General features: G+C 48.3%; 1 protein-coding gene across 1 annotated transcript in view; it reads left to right on the top strand.

The window, feature by feature from the left end:
* Positions 1-18,337, top strand: part of ASTN2 (astrotactin 2) — a 269,480-nt gene that overhangs the window by 22,283 nt on the left and 228,860 nt on the right. The window contains 1 exon segment of the mRNA XM_030461317.1: positions 8,294-8,678. Coding sequence (XP_030317177.1) covers positions 8,294-8,678 — 385 coding nt within the window.

The following is an 18,337-nucleotide window of genomic DNA, read 5'->3' as shown; positions in this document are numbered from 1 at the left end:
GGAGGCACCATGTGAATTGTGTTCGTGTTCCCTCATCCGGAGATGTGCATCTCTTATTAGATTAATTTTTTTTAATATATGCAGAATATACAGTGGGAACAGAATTAACTCGCACTAATGGCTGTGAGATCCACTGAGAATTAACTGTATTTTTTTTTGGTAAATTAGTAAGGAAGTGGATAAACACAATTACTAAAAAAGCAAGAAAGGTACTTCTGCAACAGCAGTACATGTTCCTCATTTATCTGACAAGTGTTCTTTACTTTTAATTATATTTCATCATTTGTAGCAAGTGCTCTGCTGGTAGATATCGTAATAACCTTAGCAATTTGAGACCTTGCTTTAGCTCTTGTTAAACCTGTGTTCAGAAGGGGGGGTGTATGGCTGTGGTTTTGAAGGGTTTTGTGGTTTTTTCTCCCTGGAGTCTGTGGAAGTTCTGGGAAGCCCCAGCTGATGTCTCAGTGCCCCAGAGATAAGATGTGGACATGAGCTCTGAGAGATGCTCTCCTGCATTTGCTGAACAAACAAAGCAGATAGTCTTGGGGTAGGAACAAGGTAGGATCTGCACTGTGTTTTGAGGGGAGGGCAGGACTGTGAGGTGGAGATACTGAAGGGGTCTGAAATCAGCCCAAGGCAAAGGCTCCTGAAAGCTGTGCAGCTTCTCTGAGTTTTATCCTTGTTTTTAGTTTCATCCCTCCTCCACCTTTACACACGTTTTGCTGTGACAGGTACCATGTTGCTCTGTCCATCAGGGCCAACCAGCAGGTTGGCTTCTCCATCAGCTGTTAAAATGAATATTTTGTGTTTTTTTTCTGGAGAAGGCACAAGCTCAAGCAGAAGCTGTGGAGGTATTTGTGGCCTCCACCAGGTGGTGGCTGAAGCAAGAATGTGACAAAAGTGGCTCCAAAAAAAAGAGTGGTGTGGCTTGGTCAGCTGGGCCAAGAATGTCACATCAGATTCTCTGCTGTTTGTTGGGACACCTGCATGGACAGAGTTTGGTCCACAGCTTAGGGCAGAAAAATCTGGAAAACTCCTCTGAGAGTTCCCATAGACAGTACTTACTGAACAGTACTTAGTCTCTGAAGCACAAAGGGTGAGATGGAAAGTGAAGCTGGTTTGGGCTCCCATGGGACCAGCAGTCCCTGGCCAGGGGTGCATGGGTGCAAGGTGCAAATCCGTGGGTCTGTTGGAGAGGTCTAATTAAGAGGATCCCCCAAGATTGCTGCAGGACAGTGAGCTCTGGAGGCAGGAGAGGTGGGGCAGGGATGTGCTTTTCACCAGCATCAGGCAGAGCAGCCATGGTCAGGCTGCTGTACTGGTTATTTCAGTGATATCAAGCTGAAACTGAGCCTTGGAGGATACCACTGCTCTTCTCTTTCATGTAGAAAGGTGTTAAGGCCACAGACAATTCCTGTGATACTGGATGAATTCCTTTTTGCTTTTTCCCTGGCAGAAGATGTGATGTCAGCACAGCTCTACCAGCTGGGGGGATGCTTCTCACCTGAGCTGGATCCCATGGGTGCTCAGGGTTGGGGCTCTGTCTGCAGAAGGTGCAGAGACAAACACTGTCGGGGTGGTGGCTCTGCACTTGGTTTTGGAGGACTTACCTTTAGCCCTGTCTTTAACTCACTGCAAGGTGATGTGTGTGTTGGCACAGCCCTGGGCACTCACAGCCTGTGATGTGTGGCAGCCCTTGCTCATGAGACCTGGGGTGATGGGAAGGAGTGACTGTGGATTGGGTGACTTGTTTTATTGAAAACCAGATTGTTGATTCTTAACACAAGCACATTTTTCCTCCCCTTTGGAATCAGCTGAAATGTAATCAAGAAACAGGGTGTAAATGAGCCGAGGTGGAGGTAGGTGCCTGGCAGGCTTAGTGGGGAGGAGGGATGAGGCTCAGTAACTGAGGTTCTTGGGAAGAAAAAATAAGCAGCTTTTGTTTTTTCTCTCAGCTTTGCACTCAGCCACCATTAGGGAAACATGAGTGGGAAAGCACAAGTCCTTATGCATTTTAAAATCTTCCCTCTATAAGGGCAAGCTCCAGGTTAGCAGGTCAGTCCATTCAGGTGAACCATTTAGTGTGTGTTAAAATCACAATTTATGCAATCTGCACTCTGGCTTTAAAAAAGCTGGCAATCAGGTGCTTAGTAAAATCACCTCCCCTTTCTGTTCACTGCAAATAAATGCCTTTTTTTTTTTTTTTTTTAACATCATAAAAATGGATTAGGAGTCATTTTGAATTGTTATCCTAGCAAGATGTGCAGCTCAGGATATGCAGGCATGTTCAGTGTGATTGAGGGTTGTGTACTCTGGTGACTGCAGGCAGCCTGTGCCTGGGAGGCCATTCAAATAAACATTTACTGGAACATCACCTTGCATGTCTGAGTGGTGCAGAAAGGCTGATTGGCAGGTTCACTCCATTTCTGTTGTTGTTGTTTCCCTTTTTGGACAAAACAGCAAACCAAAATTCCACATGGCTTAAAAATAAAACAACTGTATGGAAATGTGACTTCTTGTCTGCCAAGCTATTTTTTTTTTTTTTAATGCAGAGGAGTCAGAGGTTTTAAAGTTATGGTTCCCAGAGCAACTGTAACTCTCCTCTCTCGTCCATACATTATACTTTGCAGGACTCTATATGCTATTAATTTTATATCCAATGTGTGTATGTACAGCATGACAAGCAGAGGAGCAGGGTATGAGGGATCTGCAGGGGCCTGATGGAGCCATCCTATGGGTACCCTTCCTGTGAAAAATCTGGGCCAGATCCTGCACTCCTTCACACCCAGAGTAAGCCCTTTCAGAGAGGGTGGTTCATAGGTGCTGTTGGCTCTGGGCAGGGTTAGGTGACACTGCTATGGTAGCAACAGAAGACAGTGTCCCATAGTTGCTGAAGCTTGGTGATGTTGTAAGAGCCAGGGAAAAAGAGAAGAAGAAATAAAAGACCTAATAGAGTTCTCTTCAGGCCAGCATTCAAGCAGCCATCCTTGCTCAGCAAAGCACCGAGGCATGTGCATTAGTTTCATGGACTGTAATGGGAATTAAACACATATTTAAAGTTAAGCATGTGGTTAAGCACCTTGGTGGAGCAGTGCTTGAATGGGGATTTGAAGCATACAAGAGAAAAGGCTGCAGTTTTTTAGTAGATTTGCCTTGTGTCATTGCTGCTTTTTACAGAGAGATGAAGGTGAGCTGTTTTCAGCTCAGGACCAGATCAATATATTTTTGGATTATTACTTTTTTAATCCTGATGTTCATCTCTTGCTAAACTCTGTGCTGGCTTGCTCTCTGTCCTTGGTCTCTTCATACTCTTCCTCAGTTTCCTTGCCTGATGTGGGCTCATGTGCTGACCTTTGCAGTGCCTGGGGGTCTGTGATTCACAGGCAGGGCTGGGCAATGTGACAGATTCTGTCCACTTCAGGAAGAGCAGCTGGAGGAGAAGGGAGCTGGCAGGATCCCTGTACCCTGAGGTGTGCCAGCAATGTTCTGCATTTTGGGGAGGTGACTCCCACTGCCTGAGATGTCCTGGCTCTTCTGGTAGCATCAGGCTTCTTGCAGTTGTGTTTCTTCTGGAATGGTCCTTACTGCATGTCAAGCTCACAACTTCTGCAGTGAGCATCCTTTCATCCTTGGTGCACATTTTCCCTTCAGCTGGCAGAGGCTGAAGGACCAAGCAGGCTTGGTCAGGTCTGTGCCTGCAGGAACATGTCCCAAGGGAGGTTCCAGCACCTTCCCAAACTCCAGGTTCTTCAAGAGCTCTGCTTTTCTCTTGTAGGTTTTCTACCCCTTTACACTTGTTTGTGATGGGCCAGCGTGTACATAAACAAGTGTAAAGAGGGGGATGTGTAAAGTGTAAAGAGTAAAAAGTGTAAAGAGGGGATGGAGATGGACATAGGAGTGGTGTGGGTGCAGAAACCTTGGTTCTGCAGGAAGCAGCCCAAAGTCCCCCATTTTGGGGATGACGGGTGGAGGGCAGTGATGTCTCTGCTCAGGGATGAGCACACTATAGAACATCCTTTCCCCTGCCCTGCTGTTTCTTTAAAAGCCATGGGGATCAAGAGCCACCTGCAGGAATTTCCTTGCACCCTGGGTGGGAGGTGGTGAGGACTTGGCAGGGTGCAGCAGAGGTCATGATAAACAGCAGTGAGCAGGAGGGGGAAGGCTCTGAGAGATGTCAGCAGAGATCAGCCTTATTTTTCATTGTTAATGATCTGAATGAAGGTGCAAACAGCATGTTAATGAAGATTTGCAGAAGAAATATTTAAATAGAGAGATGCAGCAAAGAGAGAGCAATAAGGCAAAAGAAGCCTAGGGAGAAGCCAGTGTTCTGCAGAGGCTTGATCTGGGAAGGGAGGAAGCAGATGCCATGCAGTAAGTCCTTGCCTGGTGAAATGATGTTTGTAGGGTCTCTGCACTGCCACTGGCATTAGTTTTAGCAAAAGTAATTGGAAGTCTCTTAGCTACAGCATGGCTAAAAGCTGATGCAAATGTTTGCTACACCTGCTCATTGAACAAAGCTGCGAGGGCAGAGATGAGCCAGGAGAGGTTTGTGTGCTGGGGTGCAGAGGTCTGAGGTTTGGTCCATGCTGGTGGCTTCTTCCTCTTTGGTCTTCATTAGCTGGATGTGTCTTACCTGCCTGCTTGTGTCCATGCTTCTGGTGGTGTTTCTGCACCCTGCCATGGCCTCATGAACTCAGTCTGGGTTGACCTGGAAAGGGAAGGAATGTGTGAAAGAGAAGATGCTCTAGAGCAGAGCTGACTATGACAACTCATGAAGAAACACAGATGACAAAATAGAAAGACCAGAAGGGATTTTGGGGGTCACCTCTGGTGCCATATAGCCTACAAGAATACCATGAAACCTTTTATTTTTCAGTTGAAGTAAAACATAACTTCTAAAAGCATCCTGGATTGCTTTAAAAATAAAATAAAAAAGATTACAGCGATGGATAGTCCACAGCAACCTTGGCAAATTGTTCTACTGTTTAATTCCCTTCATGTCCAAAAATGAAAAGAAGAAATGCACTGTGTGAAGAGCTCCGAGAAATGTGTGGTTATTGCTGATACCTGTTCTTGGGTCAGCAGAGGGTGATTGGTGCTTTGACACTGGGGATAGTCCAGATCCTGTTAAAGAAGAGTTTGCTCAGACCCCAGAGGAGCAGCCAAATTCCCTCCTTGTTCACTGCTCTGGTAGAAAGAGATGGTGGCTTGTGTTTGTAGGAGCACGTGTGTCCTCTTGCTGCTCAGCAATTGTTCCTGAACAGTGATCACCTTCCAGGCCAGCAGCTTGGCAGCCTTCATAATTTATGTGAGCACCCATCAGTTCAGCTGGACTGGGTGCTGGGCCATCCTGTGATAGACCATTTCTATGCTAAGAAAGATTAGACCAGATGCATTCCTGAGGTCCCTTCCGACCTGAGATTCTCTGATTCTATGATTGGTTTTCCTTCGGTGCTCCAAATAATTCCCAGCCTTGCTGCTTTCCCAGCTGGGGTTTGCTCCTGTGCCACAAGCCCTGTGGTTCTGCACACAAATGTGTTGTCCCCAGCAACCTTCTTCTCCATCCTCCTCCTCCCAGCCCTTCTCCTGTGGGTCTCTGCAACCCTCTGGTGCCCTCTGGCTTGGTTGGCGTGGGGCACGTGGGAGCATGGCAGGAAGGACATTACGTGGGAGAATATGCATGTTCACAGCTCAGAGGATTAAAAGCCCGTGTTCTTATCACTGCAGAACAGAGTATTATAAATCCAGCCTTAGAATACCAAATCCCTGTGCAGCTCGGCCATTGTTTGGGAATATTAAAAAGCTCAGAGACAGAAATAATCAGTTTCCGAATGACACATTGTCAAATAAAGCATTTCTCATATTATCCCTTCCTTTCCCTTTCTCTCTCTTGCTTTCTCAGTTGGATAATTTAACATGAAAAATAGATTAAAATGAGGCTGGCTTGAATACATCCGAAGTTTGACTCATTTTGATTTTACCCCCTTTTTCCCCAGGAAGCTCTCATGGTGTGTGCTCTGTGGTTAAACAAGCAGCTGCTGGCATGGGGTCAGGGATGAAAGGAGCACATAAAAATTGAGCCTTTCTCTCTGAGCCCATGAGTGCTCACCTGAGGGGTTAGCACGGGCACCCCTAGCCTTTCCTGGGCAGAAATGGAGCTGTGCTCTCCATGCTGGGAGAGCAGAGACCTCCAGCTCATCCCCAAAGAGCACAGGAGCCATGGTTGGGCTGGGAGCCCCCAGCTTGCTTGAGCCAGCCTTGTCATTTCTGAGCTGGAAGGGAATTGGCACACTAATAACCTCTGTGCCTTTATGCCTTTTTGTAATTTCTCCTAAGCAGAGAGATCTTTAATTTAATCTGCTGACAGTTTTATCCTCTCCAAGCCGTTTCCTGAGGCTGGATGTGAGGTGAGCCCAGCCAGGCATGCAAGTGGGTCTGGAGCTACTATTGATGCCCAGAGCTCTTCCTGGGGTCCAGCTGGCAAAGTTCCTCCTCATGCAGGGCTTTCATGGTCACCCTGACCTTTTCTGAGCACCTGGGTTGTCTCTGGCCATGCTTTTCCAGGGAGAACCAGTGCCCGTGTGCCTGTGGGTGAAGAGTGGGCAGGAGCAGCCCTGCTCTGCCCAGCAGCCACTTCACCATTGCAGAGAGCACCCAAGCATGAGGGATGGGCAATTGAAGGGCTTGGTGGTGAGGCCTTGGAGGAGGCTTTTCCCAATAGTCATGGCCATGTTGTTCGGAAACCATTCTGTGAGAGCCCTTGCTTTGCTAGAGGGACACTGGCTCACAAGCCAGATTGGAGTTTGCAGTGTGGTTTGCCCTGTTGAAGTCCAAGGCCATGTCTGGCCATGTCACCAGGCACACATCATCTAAACTGGGGAATCAATCTGAGCAATGTCCTGAATCCCTGAGCCCTGCACCTATTTGTGACAATTAGGGAAGAGAGGAGCAAGGTCTGGGCTGTTCTCCTCTCTGCAGTGGGTCACAGTGCTGGAGTGCTCCAGGGAAGCATCTTTCCTCCAGTCCTGCTTCCAAGGCCCTGCTCCCAGCTAACTCATCCTGTGAACTGCAGTTTTCCAAGCCCCCTCTTTACAGCTGATCCAGTTTACAAGTTGGAGCTGCTCTCTCGGTACCACAGGGTGCTTTGTATAGAATGCAGATAAAATATTTGCATGTCTCTGCTTTGTTTGTGCATGCTCTGTGAAGTTCTGGGCTGTGACATCCCCTGTGCCAAAGGAATTCCTGCCCTGCCCTGGCTGTTTCACATCGTGCTGCAAAGCCCCGATTGCTCATGCTGCTCCTGATTTACATGCCCTGCTTTGCTTGTCTGCCACGGCATAAAATTGCTTTGGTGCTGTGGAGATTAAGAGGCTGGAAGCTGATACACACACAGCTCCTGCCTGCACGGGCTGAGAGATGGGGGCTGAATTCTCCTCCAGAGCAGCCAGAGGCAGGGCTGGCTCCCTTCATCACTTCCCAGCCCTGCTCCCTTGAGAGGAGACACCACTTCCATGGACATATAGGTATTTAGGAAGCTTTTTTTTTTTTTTTTTTTTTTTGGCAAAGAGTTTTGGTTGTTTCTTTTTTTTTTTTTCCTAGTAATGTCATTGGGAGGTGCTTTGAATAAAATTCGGAGGTTGGGGAAGATGAGAGCTTTGCAGAGAAGGTCTTGGTCTGGACTATGTTGTGTGCAGTGTCCCCAAGTGAGCTGCTGAAGTCTCATGGAAACCACAGGCAAATCACAGCCAGAGATGATGGAGCTGATAGAGCTTCCCCGTGCCCTGGGGAGCAGCTGTTGTGTGGGGCCATTTGTTGCACTACCATTTGTGTGAAATGTTCTGTGTCTCTGCTGAGGCTTTACTGCTCCTGTGTTGATGACTGAGTTGTTATAATAATGTTGTTTTTCTCTGAAATTGTGGGGTGCCATTGCCACCTTTGCCACCTCCCCAGGCAGGGTGGGAAGAGGTGCTCACCCACCTTGGCCTCCTGAGTGTGTGTGGGAATGGAGGTGCCAGGGGGATCCAAGGGGTCTGTGGTAAGAAAGTTTTGGGAAGATCTAAGCCATTTGTGTCACCGTGCTGTTCCCAGCTAAAGGGCACCTGCAGCACCCTCCTCCACCTGCCTGTGATGTCTTGCCTCAGAGGTGTCTGATCCATGGACAACAGTGTGTGGTTCATGGAGTGCTGATGAAAAGATGCTCTGGGGGTTGAAGAGGAGAAGGGTTCATGGATGTTGGCCACAGCATCTCCTCTCCCTGAGGTCTGTCTATCTCCTCATTCTTTTCTCTCCTCTGCAGGGTGGGCTGATTGCATTGCTCCTGCTCCTCTTGGTCTTCACAGTGGCTCTGTACGCCCAGCGGCGCTGGCACAAGCGTCGCCGCATCCCGCAGAAAAGCGCCAGCACGGAGGCCACGCACGAGATCCATTACATCCCCTCGGTGCTGCTGGGCCCCCAGGCCCGTGAGAGCTTCCGTAACTCACGCCTCCAAGCCCACAACTCGGTCATTGGGGTGCCCATCCGTGAGACCCCCATCCTGGATGACTATGAGGATGAGGAGGAGGAGGAGACACCGCGGCGGGCAGAGCCCAGCACCAGGGAGGATGAGTTTGGAAGCCAGGTGACACGGACCCTGGAGAGCCTGGGCCGGGGCAGGGAGGAGAAGCCTGACTATGAAAAGAAAGGTTTGTGGCTTTTCTCTCTCTTGTTTCCCCTTCCCCATCCTGTGCCAGGGTGTCTGTCCTGTGTGGTGTCACCAAGAGAGGATGGTTCATCTATGCACAGTCCCTGTGGCTGGTGTTTAGCTCTCCAGGCTTTGGTCCTCTGTTGTCAACTACAAGTTGTTTTATGGACCTTGTCTTGAAGTTGCTGTTCTTGAGAAGAGGAATCACCTATGAATGGTGCTGGGGAAACTGAGGCTCGGTAACTGGAAGCCCTCAGCTGTCATTGCCAGCTCCAAGGACCAGGTCCCCTGGTTTCCTAGCACTCTGTGACTGATTTGCTGGTGGTTCAGATGATGTAGGAGCCTGTGAGCTCCATGTAGATGTGGATTCATAGGCTCACAGACCAGTTTGGGTTGAAAGGGACATTCAGTATCACCCAGTTGTAACCCCCTTGCATGGGCAGGGACACCTCCCACTAGACCAGGTTGCTCCAAGCCCCATCCAACCTGACCTTCAACACCGCTAGGGGTTGGGGCAGCTACAGCTGCTTTGGGCAGCCTGGGCCAGGGCCTCACCACCCTCAAAGTGAAGAATTTCTTCACCACATCCTCTTCCTGGAAACAGGAAACAACCAGGTTCCTGTTTCTTCCCCAGTTTTGCCGTAGGCTTGTGTAGCACCGTGCACAGGGCAGTGCAGAGGAGTCCAGGTGCTCCAGGATGAGAACTTGTGGCTCAACAAGATGGAAATACTGGGGTTCATCCCAGCTTGTTCCTGGGAGTCAGTGCTGGCACATGGACATCAGTCAGGCTCTGTTCCTCTCCAGGTGGTAAGGGGGAGATGTTCACAACCTTGCTCTTGAGTAGAGCATCAGTTCCTGCAACAAACATGTTGATGGGCTTGATGCTCCTCTGAGAGCTTCTCCACAAAGCTGTATTTTTCACTGGTGGCATAAGGAAACCTGTGTATTATTTTCTGAGCAACCAGACAAATGATCCTGCAGTCATTGCAAACAAAGTCATTATGCTGGTGGTGGCCCTCAATGCACTGCTGGGAGCTGCAGGAGGAGGCCAAGGTGAAAGCCTATATGAAGCTATCTACACTGGCTACTTTTTATTTCATTCTCCTTACTGCAGATAAAACTGGTGCTTGTGGGCCATGTGGTTCTGCTCTTTGCACTTGGAGAAGTGTTGCTCAGAGGGCCAGGCAGACCCTGGGTGCTTCTCTCCTGCCTGGGCTTGGGGATGGTTGGAGCAGGGGCTGCACAGGTACAACTGTGTGACTCAGGGAGATGTTTCTCCTGCTTGGAGAAGAGCAGCACTTTCCCCCGAGTGTTTCAGCTAATGCACTTTTGATTGCCTGTATTTTTAAAGTCTGTCTCTCAGAAGCTGCAACACCCACCTCTGCTTATTGAAATGTTATTAGAAGCCATTTAATACGTTCACATGCAATGCTCAGTGAAATGCATTTCAATAAACAAAAGTGAAGTACATTAGTGCTAATTGCTGAGTGACTCCAGCAGGAACAAGGAAAGGATGCACTGACTCCCTCCACGGAAGGAAGGAGCTCTTGGGGTGATGCTGGATTCTCTCTTTTTCTTGTGAGTGTGTGCAGTTCCCATAAAAGCTCAGTGATCCCTGCTGGAGCACCCCCAGTGGCAATGTTTGGGGACAGGGATGGGATTTAGCTCTATGGAGACTGCATCTCGGAGCATCCCAGCTGGGGAGAGCCCAGCTGATGCATTGTGGCTGGAAAGCAGGTCCCTGTAGCTGTGATGTTCATAAGTGCTGGCTGAGGTTGTGGTTTTTTCCCCCTTTTTAATGCTTTTTACTCTTTTTTAAGCAAGGTTATTATGACACTGATGATTATCTTTGCTCAGATAAATAGGGAGGTGCCCAGGGGTCCATCTGCCATCCTGGAGTGCTGATCAGAGCCCCCCTGTTGGCATCCCCCTTTGTGTACAGCTGACTGTTAACAACCTGAGGGGTTAAGAGATGTTTCTCCAACCCTCTTCTCAGTGAGAATGAAAAAGTGAAAGCCACCATATATTGTAACTGAGCTACCTTTCTTATTCTTTCATATTCTCTTCTTTGTTTTGCTTTTCTATAAATAATTCAGAGTTGTGTGAGTGGGGAAGACAGCAGTAACTGTGTTTCAGTCCTCTTCAAAACATAATAGTAAACAAGATCTAGGACAGAATATTAAACTCCCTGAGGTCTTCAGGAACTGGCAATAAAGAAATTCTTATACTGACTGAAAAATCCCTTTAAGCCCAGGACTGCAAGCTGCCTGCAGGGCCATGGCTACCCTAGACTGTGAGATATGTTCATAAAAGCCCCCACCAGTTCAGCTTGTGATGCTGTCAGGCTTTGCACCTAGGATCAAGGCAGGTTTGTGCCTTGCCTGTTCTGATCCTACCAAACTGCAGGTTCACTGCATATTTCCTCCCAGATGGGCCCTGTTCTCTCTTGGATGAGGCTTTACTTGAAGGAGTCAGATTACCATATGTGTTAGTTGCTCCTCTCTGCTGAACTGGTCTGAGCCTGGACCATCAAGGATGTGGTTACCTGTAGTTCAGACCTGGGATTTTTACACCAGAAATATGTATACATACGTGTGTGTGCTGACCTGGTTTGCACATGTATTGGAAATCTAGTGATTAGGGAGGTGTTGGATGTTCTGCTCACACAGACCCTTGGACCAGTCCACGAACAACAGATGCAGGCAGGATTCTCATAAGGATGTGGCAGGTGGGGTGGAGAAACTCTGCAGGTGTTGCCAGCAGATACCAAGTACCTGGAGATCCCCAGGGACTGGAAATGGGTTCTGCTCAGGCAGTTTTACAGGTGGATTGAAGATAGATGTGTGCAGGGAAACCCAGCTGGAGCATGGCCCTAGCTCAAGGACAGGTTCAGCATGGCCCCAGCTGCCAGGAGATCACCAGGGCTGGGTGAGAAACTGTGTCCCCATCCCAGGGAGTCCATTAGTGCCCAAGGGAAGAGCTCTCCTTGCTGCTCCCTCAGTGTAGCACTGTGATAAGACATCAGCTGGGACTTGTCAGCAAGCTCCTAATAGTATCATTGCTGGGGCTGTCACTAGTAGCTCTTTCAAGTGTCATTTCCCAGCATTAATTACCAGGGATAGCAAACCCGATTAAGACAGAACATTTGGGCTTTTCCCTCCACCTGTCTGCACTGCTTCTTCCCCCCTCCAGTGCCCAGCAGTGATTGATTTGCAGGTGCCACATTGTGCCACCCGTGGGGCCCTTCCCTCATGTGGGATTCCTGTACCCTGTGCTGTGCAGCTGTTGGGCTCAACTGACCTTTCCATGAGGAAGAATGTGGGGTTTTATTTCCCTCTGTGGAGCTTTTGGATGTATCAGGCAGGTAATTGCACTGGATGGACTCTGCTGTGTACAGCCCTGCAGAAATGGGGAAAAAAATCCCTGCCCAGGAGGTCGAGTAGCACAAATCTCTGCTGTGCAAAACACGGGCAAGCAGAGCATGGATCAGAGAGCCAAACTTTCCTCCCAAGTCCCAGGCACTGCTCTGCAGTGATGAAGGGGGGAGAGCTGCTCCTGCACAGTGCTGGGTCATCTGAAGTGAACCCCAGCACAAACAAAACCCAGGAGCAATGTGCTGAATAATGACATCTAGCAACAAGCTTGTCTGAGTGATAAAGTTAATGAAATTACAGGTTCTGACCTGATACCAGACTCTGCTGTGGGTAGATAAACAGCAGGGCAAAGATGAGATGTTTGTTTCTCCCTAGCTGCAGCTGTAATCTGGATGCACTGTGCAGGGCCATTAACATTATTACTGTTATGCAAAATCATTTTTGACTTGGGAGGGGAGGGAAAAAAAGAAAGAAAGAAAAAAATCCCCAAACTCCTTAGCAAATGGAAAGCTGACAAAATTATAATTGCAGCAGGAGCACAAACTGACCTGGTGACATTGCACAGAACCCAGATGAATTTAGAATTAAAATCCAAGGAAGTTGAAGAGAAGTAGTATTTTTTTTTAGTTTTTATTTTTATTATTATATATAATAGAGGGAAGAAGGAGGCAAGAGCCAGGCAGTCCTAATTAGTCAAAAGGATCCCTTTGTGCTTTTGTGGAAAGGAGGCCAGGCCATCTCCTCGTGGTCTCAGGTTATTGCTGGCAATTAGAAGGTCTCCAGGGGTTTTGTGCCAGGGTGGGGTCTGCTGGTGTGGGGTGCAGTTTCTGGGGTTCTGGCCTTCACTGGAAAGATCCCCGTGTCCAAACCCAGTCTCCAGGTGTACACAATGTTCTGTGATTATCAGGATTTAGGGAACTGTGTCAGTATCCCCCCTGCCTTTGGGCCCCATGCTTTGGTTCTCTGGGCAGTTTCCCAGTCCATGCTCCTGAGGAATACTGCTCTTTACCTTTTCCCAAGCAGATAGCCTCAAACTCCAGTCATTTGGGGTTACTGAACTTGCTCTTACCTTCTAATATACCTAGCTTGTTTCTTTTCTAACATGGTTTCCACCTACAGTGGCCAGAGCCCTTTGCTTTGGTCTGTCAGGTTTCTGTTTGAGGGGTTTGACCTCAGAGCATCCCAGGCAGCACTGCTACATCCCCAGGTGGAATGTGATGGAAGTACAGAGATGGAGTTAGTAAACAAAGGCAGGTAAAAGTCCAGCAAGCCTGGAGGTGAGGTCACCCACGTGTTCCCCAATAAGATTTTGCTAAAGCAAATCTCCTGAGGATCAGCAAGAAGCAGAAGTTCTGCGTGGTGAAAGCTGAGCAGAAATTACGTGTCAGACTTTTAAATCAAGTATCTGCAATTCCAGTCCTGCAACAAAGGTCCCATCTTTATTTTCTCTATTTCTTTCATGTTCAAAAAAAAAAGGAGCTTTCAAGCATACCTTTGTGCTGGCTTCACAGACTCTGCGGTCTGGGTATGGCCTCCAAGTCTAGACAGAAGACAGGACTTATTACTGATGGTACTGATGATTAATACTGTAGGCATATCAAAGATGTGATTGTGCAGTCAGCTTGAATTCATATCTCCTGGACTTTCTTCTCACCTGCTGTGTTAACTTGGGTAAGCCTCTGAAGTTTCTCTTACTTAATCCATGGATGCTTTTGTCTGTAGTGAAAGTGAAAGGCTGTGGAGCATGCCTGAAGAAGGTCTGGCACCTAGAGCAAACCTGGAGATGCAGATCCAACTCCACTCTGCCACTGGCTGCTTTGGTAGCCCTGGTTATGTCATTTAGCAGTTCCAGTCTTGATCTGCAAGTTGGGGGGAGAGCCAAGCCAAACAGCAGACAGGGGAGTAAAAGGAGATGTTAAGAACTGCTGAGGCTCTGTGGTCCTGACAGCCTCACAGCCAAAGTGCTCTGGGTGATGTGCTCCAGGAGAAAGGGGGTTGGTAGGAAAGACAAATGGCTTTGGTTTGAGCAAATGGCATGCAGGAGAAGGATCCTGGTGAGAAATAAAAGGGGTTTCCTAAGGCATGAATGTTGGAGCAGCTTCTCTGGTGGCTGCATCTCAGCCATCATCATCATCATCTCTTAGTGAAGATTCCACTAAGAGAGAGGTAAGACAGCTCCAGTCTGAGGTTGTGGTGTCAGGGCTTGGGAAAAAAGATCTTTGAGGGTAGAGATATGGAAGAGGAGGGCAGGGAGTTAAAGTGGGCTCTGGAGGTATTATCTGTAACAGATACACAAGGTCTGCAGCATTTTGGAGGCGAGATTTAAAGCCAGGGTGTAAGTCAGAGAACTTACAACGGGCAGGGTGATGGAGCTCTCCTCTATGATGGAGAAGAGAATGCTCATGAGCAATGGGACCACTGTGCTCTTGCTTCCCCTGAGCTGTGGGCCCAGCATGCTTGAGGGGACATCAGCATCTGGCTGGGCTTGTGGCTGGCTCTGCCATTCCCAGTGCCAGGGCTGGGAGCTGCTGTCTGCAGCTGCTGCTCACTCGGGTGGGCAGATGAAGTGCCACCCTGAATCCAAGCACTGACCAGAGGCTTTCTAAGCCTTTAATAAATAAAATGATGGCTTAAGGTTTGCTGAAGGCTGGAAGCTAAAATGGGACAGGATGTCAGGCTGGCATCTGATGCATCTTGAGGCTCTGTCTTCTTTTCTGTGACCTGATGGGATCATGACCCTCTTTGTACGTGATCAGCTTTTCCCAGCTTTAATCCCTGCAAGCTCCTTGTGTAATTTGCAGAGACCTTTGAAAATGTATATCCACGTAGCCTGCCCATAGAAAGTGGGTTTTGCAGTCCACTGCTCCTGGCTGACAAACCCAGCTGCTAATTTCAGCTTTAAACGAATAATAAAAAAATGAGGCCCAACAGGGTAGGAATCAGCTCCCAATTCAGGAAAGCATTTAAACACATGCTTGGCTAGTGTTTCTGGTTGTTAGAGAAATTAAACATGTCTTTAAGTCCAATGTGTTTAATTCCAGCTGATTTCAGAGCATTAATGAATAAAATAGGAGCCCCAGTTGCATAGGATGTGACGGGTTTGCCATTGTAATCCTATTGATGCCACCTCTGACTGCAATGTTGATTTGAAAATGTCTATACCTGCCAGGGAAAAGCTTTGCTTTCCAGAGAGAGAAACACAGCCATAATTAATATATTAATTGCCTTTCAAGCTCTGAATGGAGAGCTGCCAGGCTGGAGTTTCAGGTTTGCTTTGATGATCCTATTACACTGAATTGGTTGCCTTCATCCAAAATTTAGGTTGTCCCCATTAACACGGAGGGAGAGAACAATGGTCTCTTGGCCTGGTGGTTCTGTAGGAACCAGTCCCCCTTCCTCAGGCCCTCCCAAAAGAAGAGCTCTAAGACAGCTCCCCAGATGCATGGAAGCCTGTCCAGGAGAGCCCCACCTCAGATGTGCCTCCTGCCTCCAGCTATGGGTCAGAAGGGATGGGGAAGCTCCCAGGGGCTGGTGGCTCCCTCTGGTCCTTCCATCCCTCTGGCCATGAAGCTGCTATGCTGGCATATGTTTGATGACTGATTGTACATCTCTCACATGAGTCAGTAAGTGTTGAGAAAAGTGTGGTAGCTTGGATTTCCTGATGTGTTTTTTTTAAATTTTTTTGCCCTCCCTTTGACTTTGCTACATCCCACTTGTAATTTTGTGAGAGAGAAGAGGGAAGAAGCAGATGGAAAAGCAGCTTCTGCTGGTGCTGTAGGTAATGGAAGAGAAAAGGGGTGCATTAATATGCTAGCATTTTGCTGAGCATCCCGTTGGGATGGTGGTTTTGTGAAGTCCCACTGGTTTATCACAGCTTTATGAGGCTTGGGCTGATCTTGCTCCAACACTGCACAACATCCAAAATGAAGAGAAATTCCCTTGGTCATCCTTTCTCTGAGCCACAGATGGATGACTTGTGGCTCCTCCAGTCAGCAGCAGCAGTTTTAACATAGGGTTTTCTTGGGTTTTGTCACGTTGATGCATGGTGGAGATGTGGAAGTGTTGTGTGCTGTAGCCCTGATTCCCCAGGGGTCCAAAGTGCTTTTCATCCAGGCAAAATCACAAGCTCACAGAAGATAAGCTGTGAAGTTTTGGCTGTCCAAGGAAAACAAGCCATCAGGAGCTATATATAATGGCAGGCACTCGTTGTTCATCACTATGAATGTTTGATAAAGCACTACATAATTTAGGATGTAGCTGGGTTATTGACCAGGATTAGATTCAAGATGACATCTTATTTTTTTTCCTCATGTGGAATCTAAAAAAGTAATATGGTAGGTGCTTATTCCCCTTGGGAGACCCTGGGGGATCTCTGGTGTCCTCCCCTCTCCTGAGTTTCTGGGCTGGGTCACATTGTGCAGCTGCCTTGTGTGCAACATAGAGGACATGAGAGAGCATCAGGGCTGTCCTGCTATGGTGCTGGCTTAGAGAAAAAATCCTGCCACTAGTTTCTGAAGACAGGTTGACTTCAGAAGATGGGTGTGAGGTCTGGAATGAGGGACAGCAATGCCATGTTCCCCATTTTTTCTGGAAAAAATTCTGGCAAGCACTCTGGTAGTCCCTGGGTTGCATGGCTCAGAGCTGAGGCTGCTCTAGATCCTGTCACCTGGATGAGAGTGAGGGGTTCCTCTCTGTCCACAATGCTCAGCTCTTCTTCACTTTGGCTTTTAGCATCACTGGGACTCCACCAGTTGATCAGGATGATCCTCCATCAGGATGTTCCCCTTATCAGTCCATGCTGGGCTTATGGGTTTTGTGGGAGGGGAGCAGGGAGGGCAGCTGAAGCACCAACTCTTCCTACCAGTCATGTTTTACCTGCCCTCAGTGCTGAGACAGTTTTGTCAGCTGGCTTCTCAGGAAGATGGATTAAGGCCAGGCACCTGCACTGATATTAGCTCAGCAGGCACCTTCCAGCCCCATTTATCATTAGGCAGTGACCTACCCAAAGGACCAGTGTGAGAGGAAACTTATTAACAGGGTGCTTTAGATCAATCCTTTCTGACCACCCTGCTGAGTTACAGCACTTGCTGGGACACCCATCAGGTCCTGCAGGCTCTGGCAGAGCCTTTCTGCCTCACCCACCTGGCTTGGAAGTGATTTGGTTTTGGTAGCCAGGGCTCTCTGGATGGTCCCTCAGCTCCAGGTCTTCTCCTGAAGCAACAAACCTCAGGCTCCTGCTTATTTCCTTTCGCCATGTGCTTCCTGGCATGGGAGGTGGTTGATCCCTGTCCTTCCAAGGGATCCTTGGGTGGTGTTAATGCCATGAGTGCATGGTTGAAGCTTCTTGGCCCCATTGCAATGTAGATTTTTGGTGGCTTCTCCTCCAGGTGCACTTGGCTGCCTTGTTTTCCCCAGCACATGCTGTGGGGTTGCTGCTATGAGGAAAGGGAATCACCTTGCCTCTTGGGCAAAGGAAATTTGACTTTCAACCAGCAAATCCATCCTGTACTGTAGTGCTGAGCAGGGACTTTGGGTGGTGGTTGAGACTGGAGAGAGGTCACTGGTCCATGCCTGTGCTCCTCCCTAGAGGTGCTGGGACCTGCTCAATCTCACCCACCTCCTTCTTTAGAGATGCCAGTGCTGCTGTCTCCAGTGGAGGTTCATCAGCCAGGTGTGTGGGTACAGGGCTTTTTCTTGCCCTAAGTGGTCTCTGCCCCAGCTGGCTCCCCAGGGCAGATTTTCCCCTGGTTTTGTGAAGCTGTTGAAGATGTTTGGTGGATGTCAGAGCTGTGCTCCTGAGCTGGCAGCTCTCCTTCTGCCATGCAACATTAGCCTGGGCTGCTTCATGTCCATTAGCACCGAATGAGGAAGTTTCCTCCAGAGTGTTCTTATTTAACTTTTCAATTATTTTATAACTTGAGGAGCATTAGCTGCAGCTGAGGCTCTGCCCATCTTCCCTGTTCCTCTCTGCTCACTGTGTAAGCAAAAAAAAAAGTTATGGAGTCTCATAAAAAAGGTAAGTTAAAGGTTTTACAAAGGTGGAGAAAGTGGGAAGCAGACTCTGGTGGCCTGGATGTTCTTCATGCAGGGAAGGATGGGGCAGCATCCCATGGCCTAAAGCTTTTCCTTGCAAAAGAGGAAATGGAATCAAAAGATAAGTGCCCTGTACACATCAGGGGAGGGTTGTGCTTGAAAAGTCTTTGCCCCATGGGAGAGCTGAGGGTTTCCTAGTGAGAAGGAGCTCCTGGGAAGTCAAACACAGCTGGTAGCAGCCCAAGGAATGCAG

Source organism: Calypte anna, chromosome 17 (genome assembly GCF_003957555.1).
Source record: "Calypte anna isolate BGI_N300 chromosome 17, bCalAnn1_v1.p, whole genome shotgun sequence".
NCBI classification, from domain to species: domain Eukaryota; kingdom Metazoa; phylum Chordata; class Aves; order Apodiformes; family Trochilidae; genus Calypte; species Calypte anna.
This window is presented reverse-complemented; position numbering and strand designations above follow the sequence as displayed.